Source organism: Mytilus edulis, chromosome 10, assembly GCF_963676685.1.
Source record: "Mytilus edulis chromosome 10, xbMytEdul2.2, whole genome shotgun sequence".
NCBI lineage: Eukaryota > Metazoa > Mollusca > Bivalvia > Mytilida > Mytilidae > Mytilus > Mytilus edulis.
In genome coordinates this window covers 25,952,029-25,975,821 of record NC_092353.1, presented here as the reverse complement: position 1 = coordinate 25,975,821, position 23,793 = coordinate 25,952,029, and the positions used below count along the sequence as shown (strand labels likewise).

Sequence of the window (23,793 nt, the reverse complement as noted above, 5' to 3'; positions counted from 1 at the left end):
ATTTTTCATAATTTCTGTAATGATTTATATACTCCCTTCATTAAAGATTTTAATTAATGATCGACTATATAAAGCTAAGTTTTAAATAAATGAGAATAAATAACCCAGATACATCAGTGATCCAAAATATAACCAACAAGAATGTGTCCATAGTACACGGATGCCCCACTCACACTATCATTTTCTATGTTTAATTTTCTATGTTCAACCTGAAATTTGCACCATCATTTTCTATGTTCAGTGAACCGTGAAATAGAGGTCAAAACTCTTATTTGGCATTAAAATTAGAAAGATCATATCATAGGGAACATGTGTACTAAGTTTCAAGTTGATTGGACTTCAACTTCATCAAAAACTACCATGACTAAAAACTTTAACCTGAAGTGGGACGATCAGACAGACGAACGGACGAACAAATGGACCCACAGACCAGAAAACATAATGCCCCTCTACTATCTTAGGTGGGGCATAAAAATGTAGTTATGCAACCATAGATGACACACTTTAGAGTATTATCGTAAAACTATATTTTTTCCTCCCAAATATTGAATGCTAGCAAAACTGAAAATATAATTTTCCAAGGTGCTTTTCTTCTTTTAAAAATGTACATCATCTCTGCTATAAATTGACTTCTTGAATTAGTTTAATATTTTAACTCATAAATATAAATATAAACTAAGTAAATTTGACATTAATTTCAACAAGATTAAAAACATTCAGATATTTCCATCTAAATCTCTTTCAGGATCAGCTTTTTTTTTCTTTACTAATCTACACATAGAAATTTTACAGATAAAGTAAAATTAACCTTCCAATAGAAATAAAAATTTAAGGGATCATTAGACTTAAAATTTACAATGGTTTGATGTTTATCACTCACTGTAACTTTCAAAATTATAGTACTATTTGGTGGTGGTCAGTCTTTAAGAAGAAGCCAGAGTGCCCAGAGAGAACCATGACTTTTGATAAAAAAAAACTGACAATCCTAGTCAATTACAGTGGAGCTGCTTCATGTTGGGTTTTAACTCATAATCTCAGTGTTAGCAGACTAAGTGATTGAACAGCAGCTGGACTAATTAGACTTTTCATCCAGGGAGGCCCCAATGTGTACTGGATGCTACAGATGTCTTAAACAATTAATTTTACACTTTGATCTGTAGGGTTTAGGTACCAGTCTTGTATTACAACTCCAGTTTCATGTGCATGTCAAAACATGGAGGGAAACAAAATAGTGCATTTTTTTCGGAACTAAATTTTTTCTGATTAGGTGTAACAAATAATCAATATTCTTACCAAAAAACACCAACTTGAGTATTCTTTTTTTCTTTCTTGAATTTTATTTCAAATTTTATATGCATTGGTGTGTCAAGTGCAGTCTAAAAACCATGATATAGTAGGCATGTATAAAGATCAGTATAGTCAAAAAAAAAAAGAGAAAGGTATGGTCTTTCTTGTGTTCAGATAGTTGTATTGTAGCAAATTCTTCAATATGAAAAAGTTTTGGGTTGTTTTTCAATTTTGACTTAAACAAGAGGCCCACTAGGGTAGATTTCATTGAAAAAAGGGGGATGGGTAAACTATTGATTGTGCGTCAATCAAACAGAAGGAAAAAAATAAAAATAATACATAAGAATAAACTTCTAGCTTCACAGTATCCAAATAATAAGAAAACATTCATAAAGATAGACTAGAATGAGATTTACAGATCATTTGACAGACATGACTGATTTCCAAATTTTGCCTGTTTTCAGAAAGGGGTACTGCTCTAATAGTGGGGTTATTTTTTTATTGATACAGCCAAACAGTTCTTTTAATAGCATTTTTTTATGTTTAAATATGGCTAAACTAATGATTTATTTTTTTAAGATATGTCATTATTGTTATAGGTACCAAACTAGTATTACAACTCCAGTTTCGGGTGCATATCAAAACATGGAGGGAAACAAAATAGTGCATTTTTTTCTGAATATTTTTCTGAACTCAATTTTTTCTGTTTGATTATAGGTTCATTCTGAATTGAAACATATATATAGACTCTTTTGGGGGATATCAATCCAGGAAAGTGGAAGGATATCATGTTTACTGGACGTGGTGCAGCCTAGTAAAAACAGCAAACAGAAAGTAGAAAAAAATGTTTAGACTTCAGGTTTATGTTACTTTTTATTCTTCGTGGCATAACCACCTTTTTTTTTTCCGATTAAATCACAATTTCACATTAGTACATGTATGATATGAACATGATTTTTTTTTCTATGTAGCATTTTTAATTTTTTTTTATTTTCAAAGATCAGCTGTTTTGCATGTAAGCCTATGGAGCAGTCAATTACAAGACTGCAACTTTTACAATCTTTTGTAGATAGATTACAAGATCATGTTGACGTATATTCATAGAAAGAGGGGGCTGGACTAATCCTGTTTCATTTAGCTAAATCATTGCCATTCTCATTATAAACTATATGAAAGTAGTTTAAGTGCACATGTACAAATGTATTGGCATATATGCACTGATGCAAGTACAACTATGATCTCATAAAATTATGAGCACTAGGGACTTTCCGTTTAGAATTTTCCTCAGAGTTCAGTATTTTTTGCTATTTTATTTTTCTGAACTTTTTTTTTTATTATTAAATACTAATAAAAAGTGTTTTCCACAAGAAAAATCTTGTGAAGAATAAATATACTTTAAACTTATGCAATCTAAAATTAAACTTAATTTTCTTAATATTATGCAGTTTCTTTGTCCTATCAACGACCTACGTGGATCACATTTATACAGAAATGTAAGATGCACCAGTCAAACAACTAATGATTTGTTTGAAGAAATAAAAAGAATTTTGACACTTAATTTTCTCTTAAGAAATAAATTCTATTTTAAATTAACTACATGTTTGGGCTTGGTACCATAGAGTTCTTAAAAATCTTATGTTTAATACTGTTGTTTACTTTCAAATCATTAAACAGCATGCATATTAAGTATGGAATAAATTATTTAATTTCTATGTGTACTTTAGTGAGATTTATAGAGAAATAAAAACCATTTAAAAAGGAACCATTTAAATCCTACAATTTAAGATTAAGTCTTTAAACTTGTTAACTCATTAAATGTAAAATCATAATTTTGGCATTTTCAATGAACAAGAGGACAAAAAGTTCAATTTAAATATACATGTTTTTTTTTTGTCTAAACAACTCTTGGTCTCTGTAATCCTAGAACAAATTTAGCAGTGACATACCAAATTTTTCTTCAGAATGATTTATTAAGAACCTCAAATTAGAATGTCACAAAGACTGAAGTTTATAAATAATCATTACAAATAAGCTGATGCAATTCAAATATTGCTAAAAGTTATTATTGTTGCAATGGGATATCTAATCAAATATTCAAATAGCTGAAATAAAATGACATTTGGACATATATCTATGTCTGGACATTTTCAAAAACAAGATTTTGGCAGTTCCTTTTTTGGTAAAAAGCTTTAAATGATAATGTAACACAAAAGTTGACGTTTTTGCACTGATTTTAGTCAGGGTAGTTAGATAGTGTTGTTGGTAGATATTATATTTCAGACATAAAACTTTGTAGATAAAATTACGGCTTTTGACTTTAAAAACATATTGCAATTTGTAGACAGGGATATTGCACAAAGTCTTTTTTCAATCAACAAGTTTTTATTAATATTTACTCAAACAAAACTAGTTTTATTGCAACAATCAATATTTCTAAAATCAGTCCAGCAAGTTCACAATTGTTTTAAAAATAGTTTTTAAAATTAAACTTCTTTCAAGTTGTCTGACTTTATGAGAAAGGAGTCCTGATTACTATCAGTCTAACTTCACAAGTAACTATACAAAGGTGTCAGACCATAAAACTTCCCTTTGTTAATCTCCAACAACACAAAACAATACAATGTATCTTAACACTAATAAATTTCTAATTCAATAGTCAAAATTTATGACAGCACTTTTCACAGATATATTAGTGATTTAGCTGGTTATTTAAAAACACTTACTTTACCGGTTTCAAAAACTTCATTCAGTTTGATGATATTGTCTTGGTCGACCATTTTCAGTATAGCCACTTCACGCTCTAGTAATTTGATTGCAGATCCACCAGCCTGTAAAAAAGAGAAAAAAAAGATTACAAAATTACAAAAATGTACTATTATGCATATTTTAGGGGCCAGCTGAAGGACACCTACGGGTGCGGGAATTCTCGCTACATTGAAGACCCATTGGTTGCCTTCGGCTGTTGTTTGCTCTATGGTCGGATGGTTGTCGCTTTGACATATTCACCATTTCCTTTCTCAATTTTATGTTCAGGAGCATGGGTCAACATATGGTCTTTTCCATTGTCTAAATTGTTATGTTTTAAAACGCACCTCTGAAATTCTTCAGACAGCACATGACCATACCTGAAGAGTTATGTGAGGCCAAATTATCTCTAAGAGATCTGCCAATGCTTAAACAACTCCATATCAAATATCAATGCCTTATCTTGAGTGGTCCCCCTTTTCCTGATCACCTCTAACATCACAAACTTCATCATGTAAACTATGCAAAAGATTTAAAGTCAATGGACCATAACTGAGGTGATGGGGCCAAATAATCAAGATGTGTCCATGCTTTTACAAATGAGTACCAATAAATTGTTAATTAACCATTAGTGGGCCTCCTTAAAATGATCCTAACCACAAACTTTAACAATTTGTCGAACTTGCTGCTGATGCCTGAAACAGCAGACCTATGTTTTACTTTTTTACTCCCTCAAGGAGAGACAGAAATCTAGAGGTCAAATATTATTCTCTATTTTTCAGAAAAAACTGCCATTCTTCTACAGGCCCGTAGCCAGGAATTTCAAAAGGGGGGTTCGTTTGACTCAAAAACTCGACTTTAACAGTCACAATTCGAACAGAACATTGACTTTTACAGTGCTTATTTGTTTTCAAGGGGGGGTTCGTCCGAACCCCCCGAACCCCCCTGGCTACGGGTATGTTCTAGTTTGAAAAAACAATGTGTACGAATATTAAACAAGTTGCATGCTCACATCTCACATAAATGTTATTTATAAAGTTAACTTCTCCCATCTGAAAAGGCCAGCACACTATACACTTGGACGGAGAGTTGTCTCATTGGCACTCATACCACATCTTCCTATATCTATGTGATGTTAACAAAACAGAAGTATGAAAATAAGGGGCAAATAAAATGTATTTTTAATTCTGTTTTTTTTATTTCTTGTATTGTCATATTCATATTTGAAGAAAGGAAAATGCATGTATCTGTTTACCTAGACTATATTATTGAGGCAAAATAAAATATTCACTCAATGACAGTTTCATGTACTTAGTGAACTATATAGAGTTCATTCAGAATCTAGTCTTTTCTGGTTCTGTTTTCAATGTATCTTTATATGAATGGAATTAACATTAAAAGTTCGAACTCACTCTAAGCTCTTTTGTTAAACGGATATGTGGCCACCTTACAGATTATAGCAACATCAAGTAGCAGTAAACAACCCCGTAGATCAATGACCTTGTCTATTTCTCACATAAATTTCAAATTTCAATAAAATAAATAGTAAATGCTGGATTCAAATCAAAACAGATTATATCCAAACCTCATGTATTTCAATGAAAATATCAAGCTTACACAACCATAATCAAGTTCTTATATAATAATATTGTTATCAATTCTACAAGTGATTGAGCAAAACAAATACAGTGTACATTTTATCAATTTTAGTCGAGTGATTTCGGCAACTAATATAATTTAATGCAAAACAAGGTACTTTCATGTATTATGTATATAGTGAAAGTATAGAAATTATAATGATTCAAGGTTTTCATTTAAACTTCTCCTGAAAATTCTTCTCCTAAAGATATGGGCTCAGTCGGATAGAAATTGACCTTATGCAAGTGAATATCAATATATATCTGTTATCCTATTTTGACTTGAAATTAAATCTCAATCAAAAGTTTGGAATTATTTGAAAATTGAGTTGTTAAAAGAACGCTATAACATATAGACCAAAATTCATCTTTTATGTTGTACTTGAACATGTTAAGTTTTTCTAAAACTTATCAAAGTTGTATACATTGTACATGTATTTGTAAATGTGCACTAGCGTAAGGGTGATTTCTATCCCACACAGCTCATATTATTGAAAGTAATGGTAATTCCACACAGTAACAACTACAAATAAATGTTTACATCTACCTTCAACATAATTACAAGGATTAAGCTTTACACACTTATAATACGGATCATTTAACTATTTTCGAAATATCATGTTATAAATTTAATTTTATTTAATGACTGTTACCTTAAGAAGTTATAATAAAAGAACATACATGACATACATCGATACAAGGTCACTAACAGGGTTGGTCACAACAATTGTTGATTTTTTTTTTAAATCACTAAGAAAATTTCAATATTATTACAAGTTTTCAAATCCAATTCAAACTTTTTTTTTCATTAGTGTAATTAGAATTAGATAATTAAGCATTCAGTTGTTTCATGTAAAAAGTCTATGTCTATATTTTATAACACTGCACATGCTTCAATCTATTAACCTTTTACTTAAGCAATGGTAAGACAAATTTACCAGTTGATCATTTGAAGAGATGTATTCAAGCTGCAGCTGGGAAATATAAATTTACCAATAGGTACATGTATTGTGAAAACATAAAGCTTGATGTATGAGAAAAGCAATAAACAGCTGCACAATAAGCATATGTGTTTCCGTTGACATTGGGCAACCCCACAATATTAACTTTCCTGGTATAAATATCACTGACAAATTTCATGACATTGTGAGATATTTTATGAAATTGTCATATTAAATGTTTAAATTGTTCCCCATTTTTTATAATTTAAAGTCCTACTAGTCTAAAATGATAGTTATGCACTCAAATTTTCTTTAAGGAGATATCTGAAAGAAATTGCAATAATTTAATATACAAGAAATCAAAGAATGTTTGAAGGCGATAGCTTCATGTATAGCATCAATGCCTTCAATTGATTGTTGTTTGCTTTATGTCCAGTGGCAAACACTTCATGAATATTCAGCACAATTCAGACATTAATGCCATTCAACCAAATGTTACACCTTTTTTGTAGTAGCATGAAAGCAAGAATGGGTATTCATATTTCATTTTATTTATTAAAAGCAAATGATCTACATCAAGTTCCCACCAAAAGTGATCAATTTATAGAGATAAGTTTTAAGTTGTAATACATTTTTGTAATTTGAAACCTATATTTCTCCATCTCTATACATTTTATTGCTTTTAATTTCCTTTAAGAGTTTAAAAGAATAAAGAATAAAATTTAGTCAATCTTTCAAGTTTAAATCATATGAATTTCATATTTATTTGAAAATGTATCTCTATAAAGGTTTTTGAACATAAACTTTAATATCAGTTTTTCAAGGTTAAGACCATAAATCTTTGGATATTTAACAACTATAATCTACAAAAGAGATTTTTAAGACAGAAATTTCACAAAAAGTCCATACCAGACTAATAGCAAATTCAATAACAAGCAGATTATTAATCATAAATTATAGTCTATTAATCAACTATTATTCAATGAATGCAGAATGTTTGAAGTGCTCCATACTGAAAAAATATAAATGATCTCTTCTGATGACAAGGTATATTTACCTTTTCTTTATTAACGACTTTCATGGCCCAATATTCATCTGTTTCCTTGTGTGTCACTTTGAAAACTTTTCCGAACATTCCTTGGCCGATCTTTTCACCTACTTCATAATATTTATTTATCCAGGATTCTTCGTCTATTCTGGTATGTGGAATATTGGAATTTTCTGCACTACCCTTCCTAGGCATCTTGTTAGCCATCTTTATGGATCTTATCTGAAATTCTGAAAAGTAAAAGATTGGTTTTATATTATTCAATTACGCAGTCATATAAATCATAAATGTACATGTATGCATCTGTTAACAATTATTACAAACAAACCAACAATTTATTTTTTGTAAATTCAACTGTCTTCATAAATGTAAGACAACAATGTGTGTAATGCTGATACCAAATGTTTAAAATAATGATTTACCAAAATATTTTTTCTTGTATACTGGCATCATTATCCAGTCAAGTTCCTTCCCACAATGCATCCAGCAATTCACATGAATTCTAATATAGATCTCATCTTTAATATTGATGATTTCATCATAATTAACATTTACTGACATCATTACACCGAAGCCATTTTTTCTTAGCTAAGTGTTTATGGTAATAAAATTGCAATAGACCATCACGTATATATGGATCATTACATGTTATACATTCTTAAGGAAATACTAACTACATTTTAGCACATTTAATCATGTAATTCACAAATTGGTTTTGCATTTTATGCCATCAAGTAATATAAATTTTAGGTATGCTTCATGATCAACTTTAAGCAATGATTTATGCAGTATTTAAAAAAAAAAACAAAAAAAAAACTTTCTAATTTCACTTTTTGGAGAAGTTGCCTGCTCATTATTCACGGAGTTACATGCATATTGGTTAGGAAGCATAGTGTGAGCTATTTCATCATGAAACAAAGACTTTATTCCTTGTTTGTCCATGCACATACCCCCTTTACACCCCTCTTCAAAGATAGCACAAGACCTGGGGTATCATAGCACTTGTGTGCATTGTCAGGGCCTGTCATACAGACTTCAGCAGACTATGAAGGTACCTAGATCAGTATCAATGGTTGTTGGTCAAGAAATAGGAATAAAACTTGATGTTTTACACATAGGATATCTTGACTAATCAGCTTCTCCCAAAATTGTAATCACTATTGTGAGGGTATAATTAAACATGGATAAACATAGATAAGCTGGCAATCAAACAAAAAAATCAACGTTTGATTTCATTCTATTTTTGCCTTTATCATGTACATGTTTATCAAATTCAGACCTGTTTTTTGTAATATAGTTAATAAAGTGTGTCCTCGGTAAGAATTGGGATTATCTGGCTTTAGAAAAAACCTTGAATTTCAAACACTAATCTTATCAACTCAAACTTAATCCCACTTCATTCATTTTCCATTTTTCCAATAAAATGTCTTACCATGTGTAGAAACAAACACTTGTATAATGCTGGTATCTGTCTTTTTTACAAAGAAATCTAGATATCTTCACTTCAGGTAGAAGATATGACAATTGTAATATATATAACAATTATTTATCCTAAAATTGTTTCCACTAATCCAGGACTGCACTAAATCAGTCTCTCACAATCATGGAAATAATGTTTTCAAAAGGGCTATATTCCAACTTCAAAGATATAATGGTAAAACATGCATTCTTACACGTACATGAACATATCAAATAAATCCTGCACTACTTTATAAATGACACACTATCAATATCCATTGTGAGTTTAAAATGAGACCAAATTTAACTGTAAAAAATATGTGTTTCAATAGTGTGGTAATTTCTTTCCAGGTGTCCTTCTAACATTCTGATACAACACTTGTCAATGACACAAAGACTTAAGATACTGTTCAATAAGTACCCTATGAATGTTATGTAAAATAAATTGTAATTTTTGGATTAACAACAAATACTAAATAGTCCTAAGTACAAAGCTTTTGTGTTTACATTTAAACATTACAAGCCAACTGAGTAGTTACGTTGTGTATGGAAGTGTTTCGATCATTTCTCATTGCTAATTATCGTCAAAAGGCCGTGAACCACGATTATGATCTTCAAGTTAATTTCAAAGTTTTAAGTTTTAAATGTGTTGATATAACCAAACAACATTGTATAAAGTGTCTACAGAAAACCTAAATGTTTTTGTTTGCTTTCTTTCAAATCATAGATAATTAATTTAAAGTTATTTAGTCATTGAAAAGTTTTCAAACTGACCTAATTATAGGTATAAAGGATAAAGGTATGTTTAACCACTAATTGTGGGATATTTTATTAGAGTTCAAATGTGACAAAGTTAAAAAAAAAAAAAGTTACTTCCAAAGTTCCAATCCAGATACAAATTATTCATTTTTAACAATTTTCAGTAATCAAACACATTTTCTAAACACATTAAGATTGTGAAAATCTTGTAAACAAGTAATGACAAAAGGTTTCATTTCCCTGCCAGTCATAGGACAGATAAAAACGCTTCAAAGACATTTTCATATTTAAAGCATTTCTCTCAACTATTATATTTTTGTATTGAACATACATGAGAAGACGCCAAATAAAATTAATGGCTAAGGTAAAATTTCTAAAATGATAAAGGCTGAGTAGCACAACAAAGTGACTGATGACTTAAAAGCAAATAGGATTGTAACACATTTATATCAATTGAAAAAAAAATAGAACTGTATGGAACCAAACCCACAGCTTATAATAATGTGATCAGTCATATATATATGTAGTTAACTAATTAGAACTGTATGGAACCAAACCCACAGCTTATAATAATGTGATCAGTCATATATATACATGTACATGTATGTAGTTAACTAATTTCCCACTTCAGAAACTAAAGGAGTCTTAGCATGTAATTTCATTCTTTGTACCCCAAATTGACTCGTCTTATGTTGTGCTGATCAATTACTGTCCCAGGTTAGAAGAGGGTTGAGAGCCAGCAAGACATGTTTCACCTGCAAATAATTGCTAACATCTACATCATTTTGACTCTGATGGTGAGTTTTTTCATCAACAATCATACCAAATATTCTTATTTTTATAATGTTCAAAGAAGTTTATGAATACAACTAAATACAAAAATTAATATCTAGAACAGATGAAAGGTATATTGCTCTGATCCTTATGATCATTGCACAGATGGTTACTGTACTATAAATTTAGAAATTATTGCATGCATTTATTATTTTTTTTAAATGGACAAAAATGCCATATTAAATATTGCGATGTCAGGAAAATATGCATACAGATATATGTATCAGATATAAGAATGCGAGTTCTTGTTCTTGCAAAATTCACTCAGTCGCATTATTAAAACCTCACAATAATTTCTGAATATACAGTATTCAAGTTACATTTAGTAGTTACAAATGTGTTTCTTTAGTACAATGTATCTATATTATATTATACATGTACTATTGTTTGTAATTTGTTTGGAACTATTTTAAAGTACATTACTACAGGTAAAATTTATAGGTGGAGAAAAACAAATAGCTAAGTTTTAAACATGGTAAACCAATGAATTTTGTAAAGAACTGATAGATAGAACTAAATGCAGATTTGCTTTTGCTCATTGTTGAAGACCATACAGTAACCTATAGTTGTTAACTAATGTCATTTGGTCTCTGATAGAAAGTTGTTTTATTGGCAATTATGTTACATCTTCTTATTTTTATAAATAATCTTTATAAATAACCAGAACAAAGATAAAGAATGTGCTGCACTACCCACCGTTGGGCCACCGTGGTACTAAGCTGGTGATAAAGAAAGTTGTGACCCACAAGATAGACAACTTACCCAAAAATATTACCCCTCAAATGGCCTCCATTATAGAGTTAATTTTTTTTAATTCCAGGTGCTAATAAATTTCTTAATAGAGTAAAGAAGTTTTTATCTTAACTGCCTACACCACATACATGTACACCGTACATTGTGCCAGAAACAAAATATCTTTGAAGTTTCATTTCTTAATTCAGTTTCGAGAATTGTTGTTACACTGACATTTGCTGATTATGTATTGGAATATCTAAAGCTAAGAGCATAAAGTGTGAAGAAATAAGTCCTATTAATGATTTAATCATCGAAAAAGTATAACATGGTCATAAAATTCCCATACAGGCCCACCTACTTCATTTTTTCAAATCTCTCCACAATTAGTCACTACTATAGTCTTACAATGCATGTAGTTCTGAGTTAGGTGGCAGGAATTCTATTATGGGGAGTCTTTAATATCACATAATCATTAATTTTACATTTCACATTCCTCTTAATTTTCCACAAGCATATCTATAAACAATGATAAATGTATCCAAGACTAAAATTCTACTTACCAGAATTGTTTTTATATTCCATATTTGTATATAAAAAATATTCACTTCTCAAATATCATTTAGTATAGTTCATAATTTCAGTAAATATTATCCAATAACCATAGTAAAACATATTAACTGTTTATTCTTCACACAAAGATATATAAGCCAGGCACGTTCTATAATAAAATCCACTGAACATGTATTCTTTATTTGAACATTGTAACAGAACAATGGAGCTACTAAGCTATCTGATGAAGGCATATAATAGATTAACAGGACAGCATTTACACACTTGAGTTATGCCACAGTGTCCTTTAAATTTATCTGATTGGGTCAACTGACAATTATTTGATGACAATTGACATGGAAATTATAGAAATATGAGACAAGCTTTATGAAAATTTAATTTCCATGACACTTATATGCTCAGTATCTTTTAAGCTTAGTTAAGACAGGGAATAAGAACACTTTCTCATTTATAAAAACAAATCGTCAAAGTAGGATTGCCAATGAGTAAGCTCTCCATAAGTGGCCAAATGACACAGAAATTAACAATTATAGGTCACTGTTCTGCCTTCAACAATAAGCAAAACCTATGTCACATAGTCAACTATAAAAGACCCAGAAATGACAAATGTAGCACAATTCATATGAAAACTAACACTAGCATGGAACACTGGATTTACTATGTTTACGGAATTTTTAATTTAAATTTTGTTCGTAACTTTAAGAAACCCAGCTGGCTTCCACAAATAACCATACCACATAAAATTGCTAAACTGAACAAACAGAGGCTTTCTTTACCAAAACATATACATTTTTGTAACTGTATAAACTTGAACAGCTTGCATTTTGATTTTTTTTTTTTTTAAAGTTTAGCTATGATCAGACCAGTCTAAATAACCTTAAAAATTGTGCTGTACTAGCCTGTACTCAGTAGTTGCAATGACAATTGAAAATTCTTAAATAAACAAATTACCAGAACCTGTGTGTATGGATATGGGACATTTTTTGTAAAATTAAATACTTCAAATTGTCTAATTTAGCACTGAGCATAGAAATATTGAACTAATGGTAAACATAGTATATATTTATGCTTTGTTGTAGGCAAGCTGGATACAATAGAAAGGCGACTAAACACTTCAAACATCAAGTGTTTGCTTTATCAAAATTGATCTCATGTCTTCATAATTTTGGACATGACAGTCGTGTGTATTATTAAAAGGCTATTTCTAGGTAATATTTAGATAAGAAAATAATGTGTTCATAAAGCTTTGATGACAATTATAACTAAATATTGACACTTCAAACAAAATTTATTTTGGTTCGTCCGTAAAACTTTGACATGAACTTAAGACGTTAATATTGATCTGTGGTAAATAATATGTAGACTTTACTTAACCATGTTAACAGTAGCATGTATACTGGTTTACAGTATTATGGTTCATTTACATGATGTACCGGTATACAAAGAATAAACGAGTGCTAATCTATCCATCCATTATTTACAAAAGACTTACAGAATAAGTTATATATTGATGGCATTTTTACATGCAATTCATCATGTTTGTTATTGATCATATATATGTAGATTTTTTTAATAATCAACAAAATATCAGCCTTAGCCTCATGCTGGCTTGGCTCTTTATTAAAGGCTCCAACGAGCATGATGAGCATACAATGCAATATATATATAATGTATCCATAAATCAAAAAGATAATTTGGAGAGAACATTTATTCCCTTGCTGTAACTCATAAAGATTTGATATTTCATGTTAGGTTAATCTTCTTTATAAATTTAAAATATTTTGGACTTCCAGGGTCTTTTTTTTTATCATTTACGCATGTGGCAGAAATATTTGTTATGGTACGGCTCATCAAATGTCAATCCGTATCTTATATTGTTTTAATAAGAGGCTATATATTGCCATCTTACATACATATCTGTTAAAAAAAACTCTTAAAAGGGGACAGAATTCGAAGATACCAAATATACCACATTGAAATCACAAGTAGAAGAAAACTAGTCGTACACATTGAATGGTTTTACACAAGTCATTTTTGGGGGCCCTTTATAGCTTGCTGTTTGGTGTGAGCCAAGGCTTTGAGTTGAAGAACGTACTTAAACCTATAATGGTTTACTTTTACAAATTGTGACTTGGATGGAGAGTTGTCTCATTGGAACTCATTCCACAGTACATCTTCTTATATCTATACACATACATGGCAATAATTGGTATAATTAGGAAAAGACAAAGACATTACTGGCTACTCAAGCTGAATGACAATGAGTAACTTCTTCCATTATGTATGATCATAGAACAAAGTGACAACATATATAACACACTTAATTAATTAATATCTCATAAACACATAAATCTAATATTATAATAACTCTATTAACTGGTTGACCAGTTCAGGAAAAAAAGCATGCACATTGTTGCAACTTAATTACCACAAGTTTAATGAATGTGTTTAATGAAGCAATGAAGCAGATAATATCCATTCCATTTATGTTTAAATATCCATAGATGTGTACCATGTACAAACTGACATATTTACTGATTAAACAATATCATGCTGTGTTTCTTATTTTGAAGACTTTGGATCGCTAAAACTTGTATGGGAAAGTAAAGAAGAGAACTTTGATGTAAAAAGAAGATTAACTTTGTATCTTAAAAGGATAAATTTGAAAATAATATACAAACAAATTGTAGTGTTCTCAAGTTCAAAACATGTACACTAATCACAAATTGGTTCATAAATTATCATTATCTGTTTAGTCAAAATTGTTGTCTATTTTGCAATTTTGCCGATTGTGTCCTGTTCCCGACTGCGACTTACTATGGATTCATATGACAGGTGATGTATCCATAGCAGGAGAGGCTTTATACTCTGTCACCCGATTGGTCTCACTCTTCATGTCAGATTGTCTTTTAAAATTTGTCTTTGTAATCAATTCACAAGATTTGAACATCCTTTATCTATATACATGTATGGTTGTCTAAATTTATACAAATTGTAACTGAAAACCAACATTATAATGAAAATGTGTCATTAACTCGCTTTGACTAGCCCTGTAGAGAAAGCAAACTAAAAGAAAAACAATAAAATATGCAAATATGCTGGTACCTATACAGGAACTTTGAAACAAACTGACAAGACATCATATTGAGACTAGTGTTATGAATTGAAAGACATTTAAAATTAGACACAATTGATTTTTTCTCAAAACAACAAAAAGTGCTCTTAATATGCCCAGCAATGTCATCTCTTCAGATTTAAGTTTAATTCAAACATGTTGAAGGGTATTGATTTTGTTCAATATCAAAATAAAATCCTTGAAATTAATTTGCATGTATTGGATTTTCATATAAATTCCAAGGTGAGAACAAAAACGCTAGCAGTAATATTAATACAGAAAGAATGAAAATATTGGGAGTTTTAAGTGTTTATAAGTAATCTTAAAAATAAACAAAACCGGAACGGTTACTAAAATTCATTGAATACATAACAGTAGCTAAAAGATTAGCATGGATTAAAAGATAAAAATAACTTTTTACAGAATAACTATATTTAATATCATTTAAACTTTTATTAAAATTTGTAATCCTTGATAATAAGAATAGGTGTATCTTTTAATTTCTTAAATCCTAGGACTTGAAAAACAAAGTCGGACACAAAGTCGAGAAGAGCATAATGTTTAATACCCATGGCCAATACAGTGCAAGATTTGATGAAAAATTCCTGATAATTCAAATTTTACACTGGTTGAAATGAAATATGTTCATCATAATAACCCAAATAATTCAGTTGTTATATTTTGCTGCTTTATAAAGATGGCTACATTAATGCTTGAAAGCCTTTTCAATGAAAAATTACCAATTTATAATTCAGATTCAGCTGTACATTTTTCTATCTAACATTAATCTATCAGCTACATGTGGTTGGAAGTCTCATCCAAGAAGCACCAATCAAAATCCTTTTTCAACCCTCTATAGTCCACCCTGAGGAGGGACTGACTTATTCAAGTTAAACATTACCAAGTAAAAACAAACCAATAAATCACTCCATTGATGGTTTACAACAATATGTGCATGTTGTCAAGACGTTTGTTGGTGATGTTGCACATAAAAAAAAAGAAAAAGATGCAAGTAAAATGTTCAGTTCCTAAGTGTACTTTAAAATTAAGTTTAAATTATGGTTCATGTATTATATATCAAGTTCATATATACATTGTATGAAACCTCTAATTTAAAAAAAAATTATGCATATATATGTTTTTTTATAACTAAATTGAAAGTTTTCATTATAAAACCTATTACAGCAGATTTCAGTCAGTATGTAGTTAATGGTAATATCTTTGGTTAGCTTGCTTGTTAGCTGAACCGTGAAGTCATTGTTAGGTAAGGTATACTACCCTCCTTTTAAAGTAGCTTAGTCCTACAAAGAGATAGATTGGTTATCTGTTGGGCTAGTCTACTATTAAAGGAGGGTAGTTTACCTAACCTAACAATGACTTCACGGTTCAGCTAACATGCAAGCTAACCAAAGATATTACCTATAGCTTCATACTCACTGAAATCTGCTGTAAAAAAATTCTTTGATTTGTCCACATTTAGATAAAGTTTACTTTTTTTAATTGTTTGCTTTCAGGAAGCAATTCGCCACCATATTTTCTGTATGCAAAGTGACCTTAGTGTGACCCGGTCTAGTACAATTCATGCAGACCGCCACTATTTAGCCAATAATATTTTTTTTATGGATGTGCAACGTTTAACCCGTTCACCGATTGCTGCCCAGACTGAAGCTACTCTGAGACGATGGCTTCCCTGGCTAGTGGCTACTATTACTTAAGTGGGAGATCTTCATAATAAATGTCAATAAAAACTAGTTTGTAGTTATTTGTGTATTTATTTCATTCACTAACACTATGTTCACAGTTTTGTTCATGTTTTGATAATTTTTTCATCATAAAATAATCAAATTTTCAAATTTTCAGCATTATCTAGGTGAAATTCTCAAAATTCTGCTCTGTGACCCCAAATCGTAATTTTTTAACCCAAAACGGCAAAATTTTAAAAAAATTTACGAGGCTGTACAAATTCCTCACACTGAACGATGTCCATTCCAAGTGTTTTGTACATAAAACGACATTTTATGTCAAAAAGGTATACTACGTTGTAGTTTGACTTCAATTCTTCCATATTCTTTCAAAAAAAATGTTCCCTCATTTCAAATTTTCGTAATTTCCGTAAATTTCCTCTGATCAACAAACGGAAGCGCCATGTTTACACTTTCATCCGGGTACTCATCAAAGAAAGATAACTCATGTTTGCACGGTTATGAGCGGGAAATATAAAAGAGGTATTCCGATCCCAGTAAAACGGGACTCATCGTCAGCTGTCTGAAGCGTGAATCCCGGTAAACCGGGACTCATCGGCGAAGGGGTTAAACCAAAATTCGGTGATTGCAATACCCATGGATCTCACATTGAAATAAACTATTATCTGATTGTACATGTTATACATGTGCTCAATATCCATGCTTCTTTGTTGATTGTTCAAAAAAAGGTGACAATCTGTAAACCTCGGCTTCAAAACATGACAAATAATTAGTCAACATATTTTTACAATATAACAGACAGAGAGAGAAAAAAAACTGGTGATTATGTGATATGTTTGCATAAACAATGATAAAATCGTGCACAGAAGAATAAGTTTATGATAAATACATGCATTGGTTCAAGAATTGAATAAACATTATTTTTCACCAGTCACTCTTTTCCTATGACTTTAAATAAAAAAAAAAATATGAAAATCTTCAACTGGGCTGTAATCAACACTGACATTTAACACATTAGGTACACACAGTCTTTTATCAAATATTTGTCTATACATTTAAATTCTTGCATAATTCATTCTTTAATTGTATAACTAACTATAATTCATTCTTTAGTTGCATAACTAACTATAATAATGTTCCAGGCAAAGCATCCCATCATTTGAAATCCCTTCATACAAAAGCTATATAAAATGAACAAAAAATTACCCAAGTCCAAGGTCGAACAGACAAGGTCATAATGTACAGTAACAGTATACCACCCTTTCCATGAAATTATTACAACATTGTTAGGTCGTTTTATGTCTTTTAAGTTTAATATATTGTTAACACAAGGATGTGTCTCTGACGCCTGTATGTACAAAATGTAGTTTCTAATTTCAATAGGAAACATATGTAACATTATTGTAGTAATAAACCTTTATATAAGACAATGATTTACATTTTGTTAGGCTCAATCAGTAGTTAAAGTGGTATATTGAAAGAACAATTTGCTTTTAGCAGACAATTCAGTTCAAATTTGCCAAAATAAGCAAAGAAATATCACTGATAAATTATGCACTTGCAAGTGAATAATTCTACCTCATGAAATTGGTATTCATTTGACCTTCAATTTAAAATAAAACAGATGGATAATTTAGTATTGACCATCCATTAAAAGGAAAAGAATGTCAACATTGAAAGTGAAACAAAGGTGAACCACATCATTGACTGATTCGATCCACCAAAAATTTGGTCTTTAGAGGTTATTACAATATTTAAGTTATTCTTTACATCATAAAACATGAAATCGAACATAAAAAACCCAATTGCATGAGGTCACTAATTATTTATCTTTACGTATGTTTATATCGGCATTTGGAGGTCATCTAGATACATGTTCATGTTGGTGACCTTCTGCTGTTGTCTGTTCTATGTTCAGGTTGTTTTCTCTTTGACACATGGGGAATTTTCATACTCAATTTTACATGTAGCTAATTACATGTAAAATGTAGAAGACATGTAGACTAAAATGGACACAAAATTCTGATAAATATTATTGTGTACATGCATTGTTAACTGTTTATTTCAGACTTATTGTTATTTGGATACATGTTTTAGTATACTAGTTCAAATATGAAAATTTGAGTTGAATCTGTGAAGACGATTTTGACAGCTTTTTAAGCAATAAATGGAATGTTTTGATATATGCTCTCGAGTTAAAAGTATGAAAAATAAAGAAAATACTTCTTACATAGTTATTTGTTTGAAATACATGTACACTGTACATGTTAATGTACATGTTAAATATAACCAATCTGTAAGGCACTGTTTTTGACGCTAGATCTTTTCTAAACAAATAAATAATTTGTGTTATTTAAAACAAAAATTATTCATAATATCAATGAAGTGTAAAGTCGTGTGTTTGTTTTTTCTCACCTTAGCTTTCAAAGCTTAACTAGGGGTTTCATTCATGTTGACTGGTACATTTTTGTACTTTCCCCATTTGTACAATGTAGGTTGTACAGTTTTCAAGATATTCAATTTATTCCATGAATACCTTATATAAAAATTCCTACATTTAGACAGTACTTGTCAATATTATAGCATTATCTGCATAGGAGGGTAAAAGTCATAATGAATGGCCTGCTTGACTGTATTCTACTTCATGTAAAAAATGTACAGTAGTTGACTGTTCTATCAAATTTATGACCAGCATGACCAGTTTGGTTTGATAAACATACAACAAGTTGCAATTCATTCAGAATTTTTAAGAAACAAAATGCAATAAGTGGAGAGGATCAATCACATTGCTGTTTCATTGACTTACAAATGGAAAAACTACAAATGACGTACACAAATGTGAGTGACTATTGCGAACATGTAAATATATATATATATAGATCACAACTAGGGTTGGCCAAGGGGTATTAGATTTTTTTCTGATAAAAGGGCGACACACATTGACCTAAGCAGATTGCATGTTTTTTCATTGAGACAATATTTATCACTTCCAATAGACCATACATCAAATCATTCTTAGGTTTCAGCAAAAATATGACCCTATTTACACTAGCAAAAAAAAAGTACTCATTCCACACGCAGTGACATACTTTTGGTTAGATCAACTTGATTCTTGATAATGTATATATTTCCATGTTGATGCAATGTTACAATTTATTTATTTAAGTTGCTCAACTCTGGAACTATTATACTAATATTATTGTATTATGTACCAGCTTAACTTTGTAAAATTTATTATATCTTTTTTAAAGAGAAAAACTGAATATGTGTAACTTACTAGATTATTTGTGTGCCCTATTTGGTAAAGTCAACGCAAAAAGTACCCTTTTGGTAAAAAATTACCATGGCGATGATGCCCTTTTCAAGTTCTAGATAAAAGTGATCATAAAATACTATTGTTCATGATTTTACTTTTTTTGGGTGATGTTCATCTTTGCTAGCCAAGGGTTACGATCCATTCCTGTACTCTTCACCCTTGGCGGATTGAGATAAAATTTCAGCGACACAAGGTAAGGATTTTTATTGGTTGCAGTCGAAACTCGCTGCATCCAATCAAAAAGCTCCTATAACATGATCACATGTACAAATGTAAATGTAGGAAGTGTTTGTAAACAATTGCCATGTGTTTATTGTGCAACAAGTCTTTATATTCTATAAACATATGACTCTATTTAGTGACAATTTGAATGTTTTTAATCAATTGGCAGACGCTACTATGTTTTTACCTCCAAATTGAAGAGTTCCAGTGCTACCCTTGGTCAAGAATAATATATTCGAAATGGGCGTGACATTAATTTTCCGATAGATGGCCGTGGCAACAGTGTTTTCACAAATGTTGGCTTAATTTGCCAAGGTTGAAGAGAACGGGAATGGAACATAACCCTTGGCTAGCAAAGATGGGTGATGTCGTACCATTTAACACTTTTCCACTGACAGCTAATTTTTATTTCAGTCTAGAGCCCTGGCAAAATGGAAAACATGTTGTTGTTTAGATATCCCAATAGCACAAGTTCCAATACACCTGATTGCTATAGTATAGTGAATATTGTCCGTCATTACAAAAGTTCCCGTAAATTTTCACATCATAATACAAAATATCTGATTACACAATGGAAAAGCGTTTGTTGTATGAGGTCAATAGTTCAAATGGGGGCAGATTTCCAAATAGTGATAAGGCCCCGTTTATCCCGACAAGAGAAGAATACTTTGATGTCTGATGTTCGGCAAAACTATGTGACTGATGGAAAAGCAACTTCTGTTCCAAAGTTTCATGTTAGCATACTTCACAAGCCCCGGTCAACTTTCATCCTAAAAGTAAAGTATTGAGATTTTCTTACTTTGTCCCCAATCACAGATAACACCTCCCCCATATAATTTACTCTGTTTTAGGTAATGCTACCATCGAAACATGTAAAGTTTATAAATCAAATCATATAAACAAAATATTGTGCAATCTTACAGTGTTATTAAATAAGAAACTTGCAGTTTTTCATTTTCTCAACCACTTGTTGAAGTTATCTCACCTAATCACATGAGACTGTCAGAAGCCTAACTGAACGTTTGGATCACCTCTTCTAATTTACATTAATGTCTTGAACTTAATCCTGAAATGCTAGAGCTAGAAATCATGATGGGTTCACTAAATATTTATAGAACTTATTTAGCGGTGCCACTTTGAAATTCGGGTCGCCATAGGCGCTGTTTTGCTTCTAAGAATGTGCGCACTTCTTCTACGCAACCGGAAACACATATTTGCTTTCGGAATTTATTTGACTTTTTAATAAGATACAATCTCATCCGAGTAGAAAATTAAAGTTTTTAAGCGGGAAATTTAAAATTACGTGCGAAGCATTTAATCTCAATGTTAAATGGTATTTTTTTTTTTATAATAATGATTAATTCTTCTATAATAACAGGAGGAAGAATTGGAAAAAACAGGATTATTCCGAACACAGCATTTTCTGTTTCAATATGTTTTAATTTCAAAGATACATTTTTTTAAAAGATCTTAGAATAGAAATAAAAGAATTGATCATATAACATAGACACAGGGGAGGGAGGATCCAGTCAGTAAAAAATGTTCAATTTCCTTGAATCAAGGACCATGAAGTTGTATCAAAATAAATAAAAATCGATAAAATTCAGATGGAAAGGGCAACCTTCAGGGCCGTAACTAGGGTTCGAATTTAGGGGAGGCAGGGGTTTGGGGACAGCGCCGATTGAGGCCCTAGATCTGCCGATTTTTTTTCTTTCTCAGTAAAATGGCTAAAAATTACCCGTTTTTCTCAATTTCCTTACTTTCATAAACATCAGTATTGCTTGAACCTGGAAGCAATTTTATGCAAAAAGAAGTTGAGATTGCTGTTTGGGTTGAGCCAAGGCTCCGTCTTGAAGGCCGTACTTTGACCTATAATTATTAACATTAAATACAAAGTGCATGACCGCGGAAAGTTTTTTCTTAATAAAATCAGTGGCCGTAAAAATTACCCGTTTTCCTTCGATTTGCTTACTTTAAGAAACATCAGTATTGCTGGATCCTGGAAGCAATTTTTATGCACACAATTATTATCTGTATTTAAAGATATTTTTGTAAGAAATCAGACTGGTAAGTTAAAAAAACATATAAAGCAAGATCATAGAACGCAAGGTATTTTTTTTATATCGAGTGCCTTGAATTCCAATATTGTTGAAAGCTGAACAGACATGTATAAACTACAACCAGGGACTTTCTATACTAATATATACTTAGTATAGAAAGTCCCTGCTACAACGAATGGGAGTGTTTAACTAAGTAAATAAGGCATTGACCATAATGTTCTAGTATGATCGGGAGATGTTAAAAAGTGATCCAACAGCTGATTCAGCCAGTAACGAATTTCCGATTTCATAAAAGAATCACAATACAAAGGGAACTTCCTCTGCTTAATTGAGCACCTAAATAAATGTGAATAGTTAGGTTTTCTTCAAAATTGTCAAAAGCAAAGTTTCATATGTGTTCTCGTACGAATACTGAATAACAGACGCACGGCCACACGAAAATATAAAAATAAAACAAATACTGATTGAAACGGTTCACTATCGATCAAAAATCCAGACAATGACAGATATATCATGTATCATGATAACACTGTTAAAATTGTAAACTTGTGTTATTTATAATATAAATTCAAGTTCTTCTTGTACATATTGTCAATATTTCATTTTATTACTTTAAAAAAAAATTGGTCGGCAGAAAATTCAGGAGTTGCCTCCCCTGCCTCATAGGTAGTTACGGCCCTGACCTTATTAGATCAGCACTAAGCAAAACAAAACAGACAAAATCAACATAGGCGGATCCAGGCGGGGGCCCGGTTGGTTGATTATATAGGGAATCATTGAAGCATGACTGGAGCGGCCCCCCCCTTAGGTCAGTCAGTGGGCCCCCTTAAAGAAAAGTTCTGGATCCGCCACTGATCAATTATCTAATCTTTGGGGTGAGTGTTAATTATTCTTTAGTTTTCTTTGTTGTGTCATGTGTACTATTGTTTTTCTGTTTGTCTTTTTCATTTTTAGCCATGGCGTTGTCAGTTTGTTTTAGATTTATGAGTTTTGCTGTCCCTTTGGTATCTTTCGTCACTCTTTTATCTAAGAGTACTCAAAACTAATCCAATAAAGTTTAAATCTAATTTCAACCAATGAATAAACCATGTTTTCCTTGTTTGAAATATCAATCAGTTTACATCCAATGGATTTAAACAACTTTACATAGTTATAGTCATCATCATGTTAGTACTGTGTAACAGTCTTTTGCAACCATATTTCTGTAGTTATCATTGAAATTCAGAGGCGGATTTAGAGGAGGGGCCCAGGCCCCCCTTTTTGGGAAAAAATTTGGTTGCTTATATAGGGAATCATTGAAGCATGACTGGAGCGGGCCCCCTCTTAGGTCAGTCAGTGGGCCCCCACTTATGAAAATTTCTGG

At 31.0% G+C, this 23,793-nt stretch overlaps 1 protein-coding gene across 4 annotated transcripts in view; it reads right to left on the bottom strand.

Annotated features, from left to right (window-relative positions):
* Positions 1–21,606, bottom strand: part of LOC139492083 (serine/threonine-protein kinase 33-like) — a 35,911-nt gene extending 14,305 nt beyond the window's left edge. Inside the window, exons 1-3 of one of the 4 annotated variants that reach the window (XM_071280219.1) lie at positions 21,356–21,606; positions 7,668–7,888; positions 4,011–4,115 (exon numbers count right to left, since the gene is read on the bottom strand). In XM_071280219.1, coding sequence (XP_071136320.1) covers positions 4,011–4,115; positions 7,668–7,865 — 303 coding nt within the window. In that variant the 5' untranslated portion in view covers positions 7,866–7,888; positions 21,356–21,606. Of the gene's footprint in view, positions 1–4,010; positions 4,116–7,667; positions 7,889–9,090; positions 9,618–12,004; positions 12,177–21,291 lie in introns of those variants that run through there. The other 3 variants (XM_071280221.1, XM_071280218.1, XM_071280220.1) reach the window with 3 other exon arrangements.
* Positions 21,607–23,793: the final 2,187 nt, after the last annotated feature.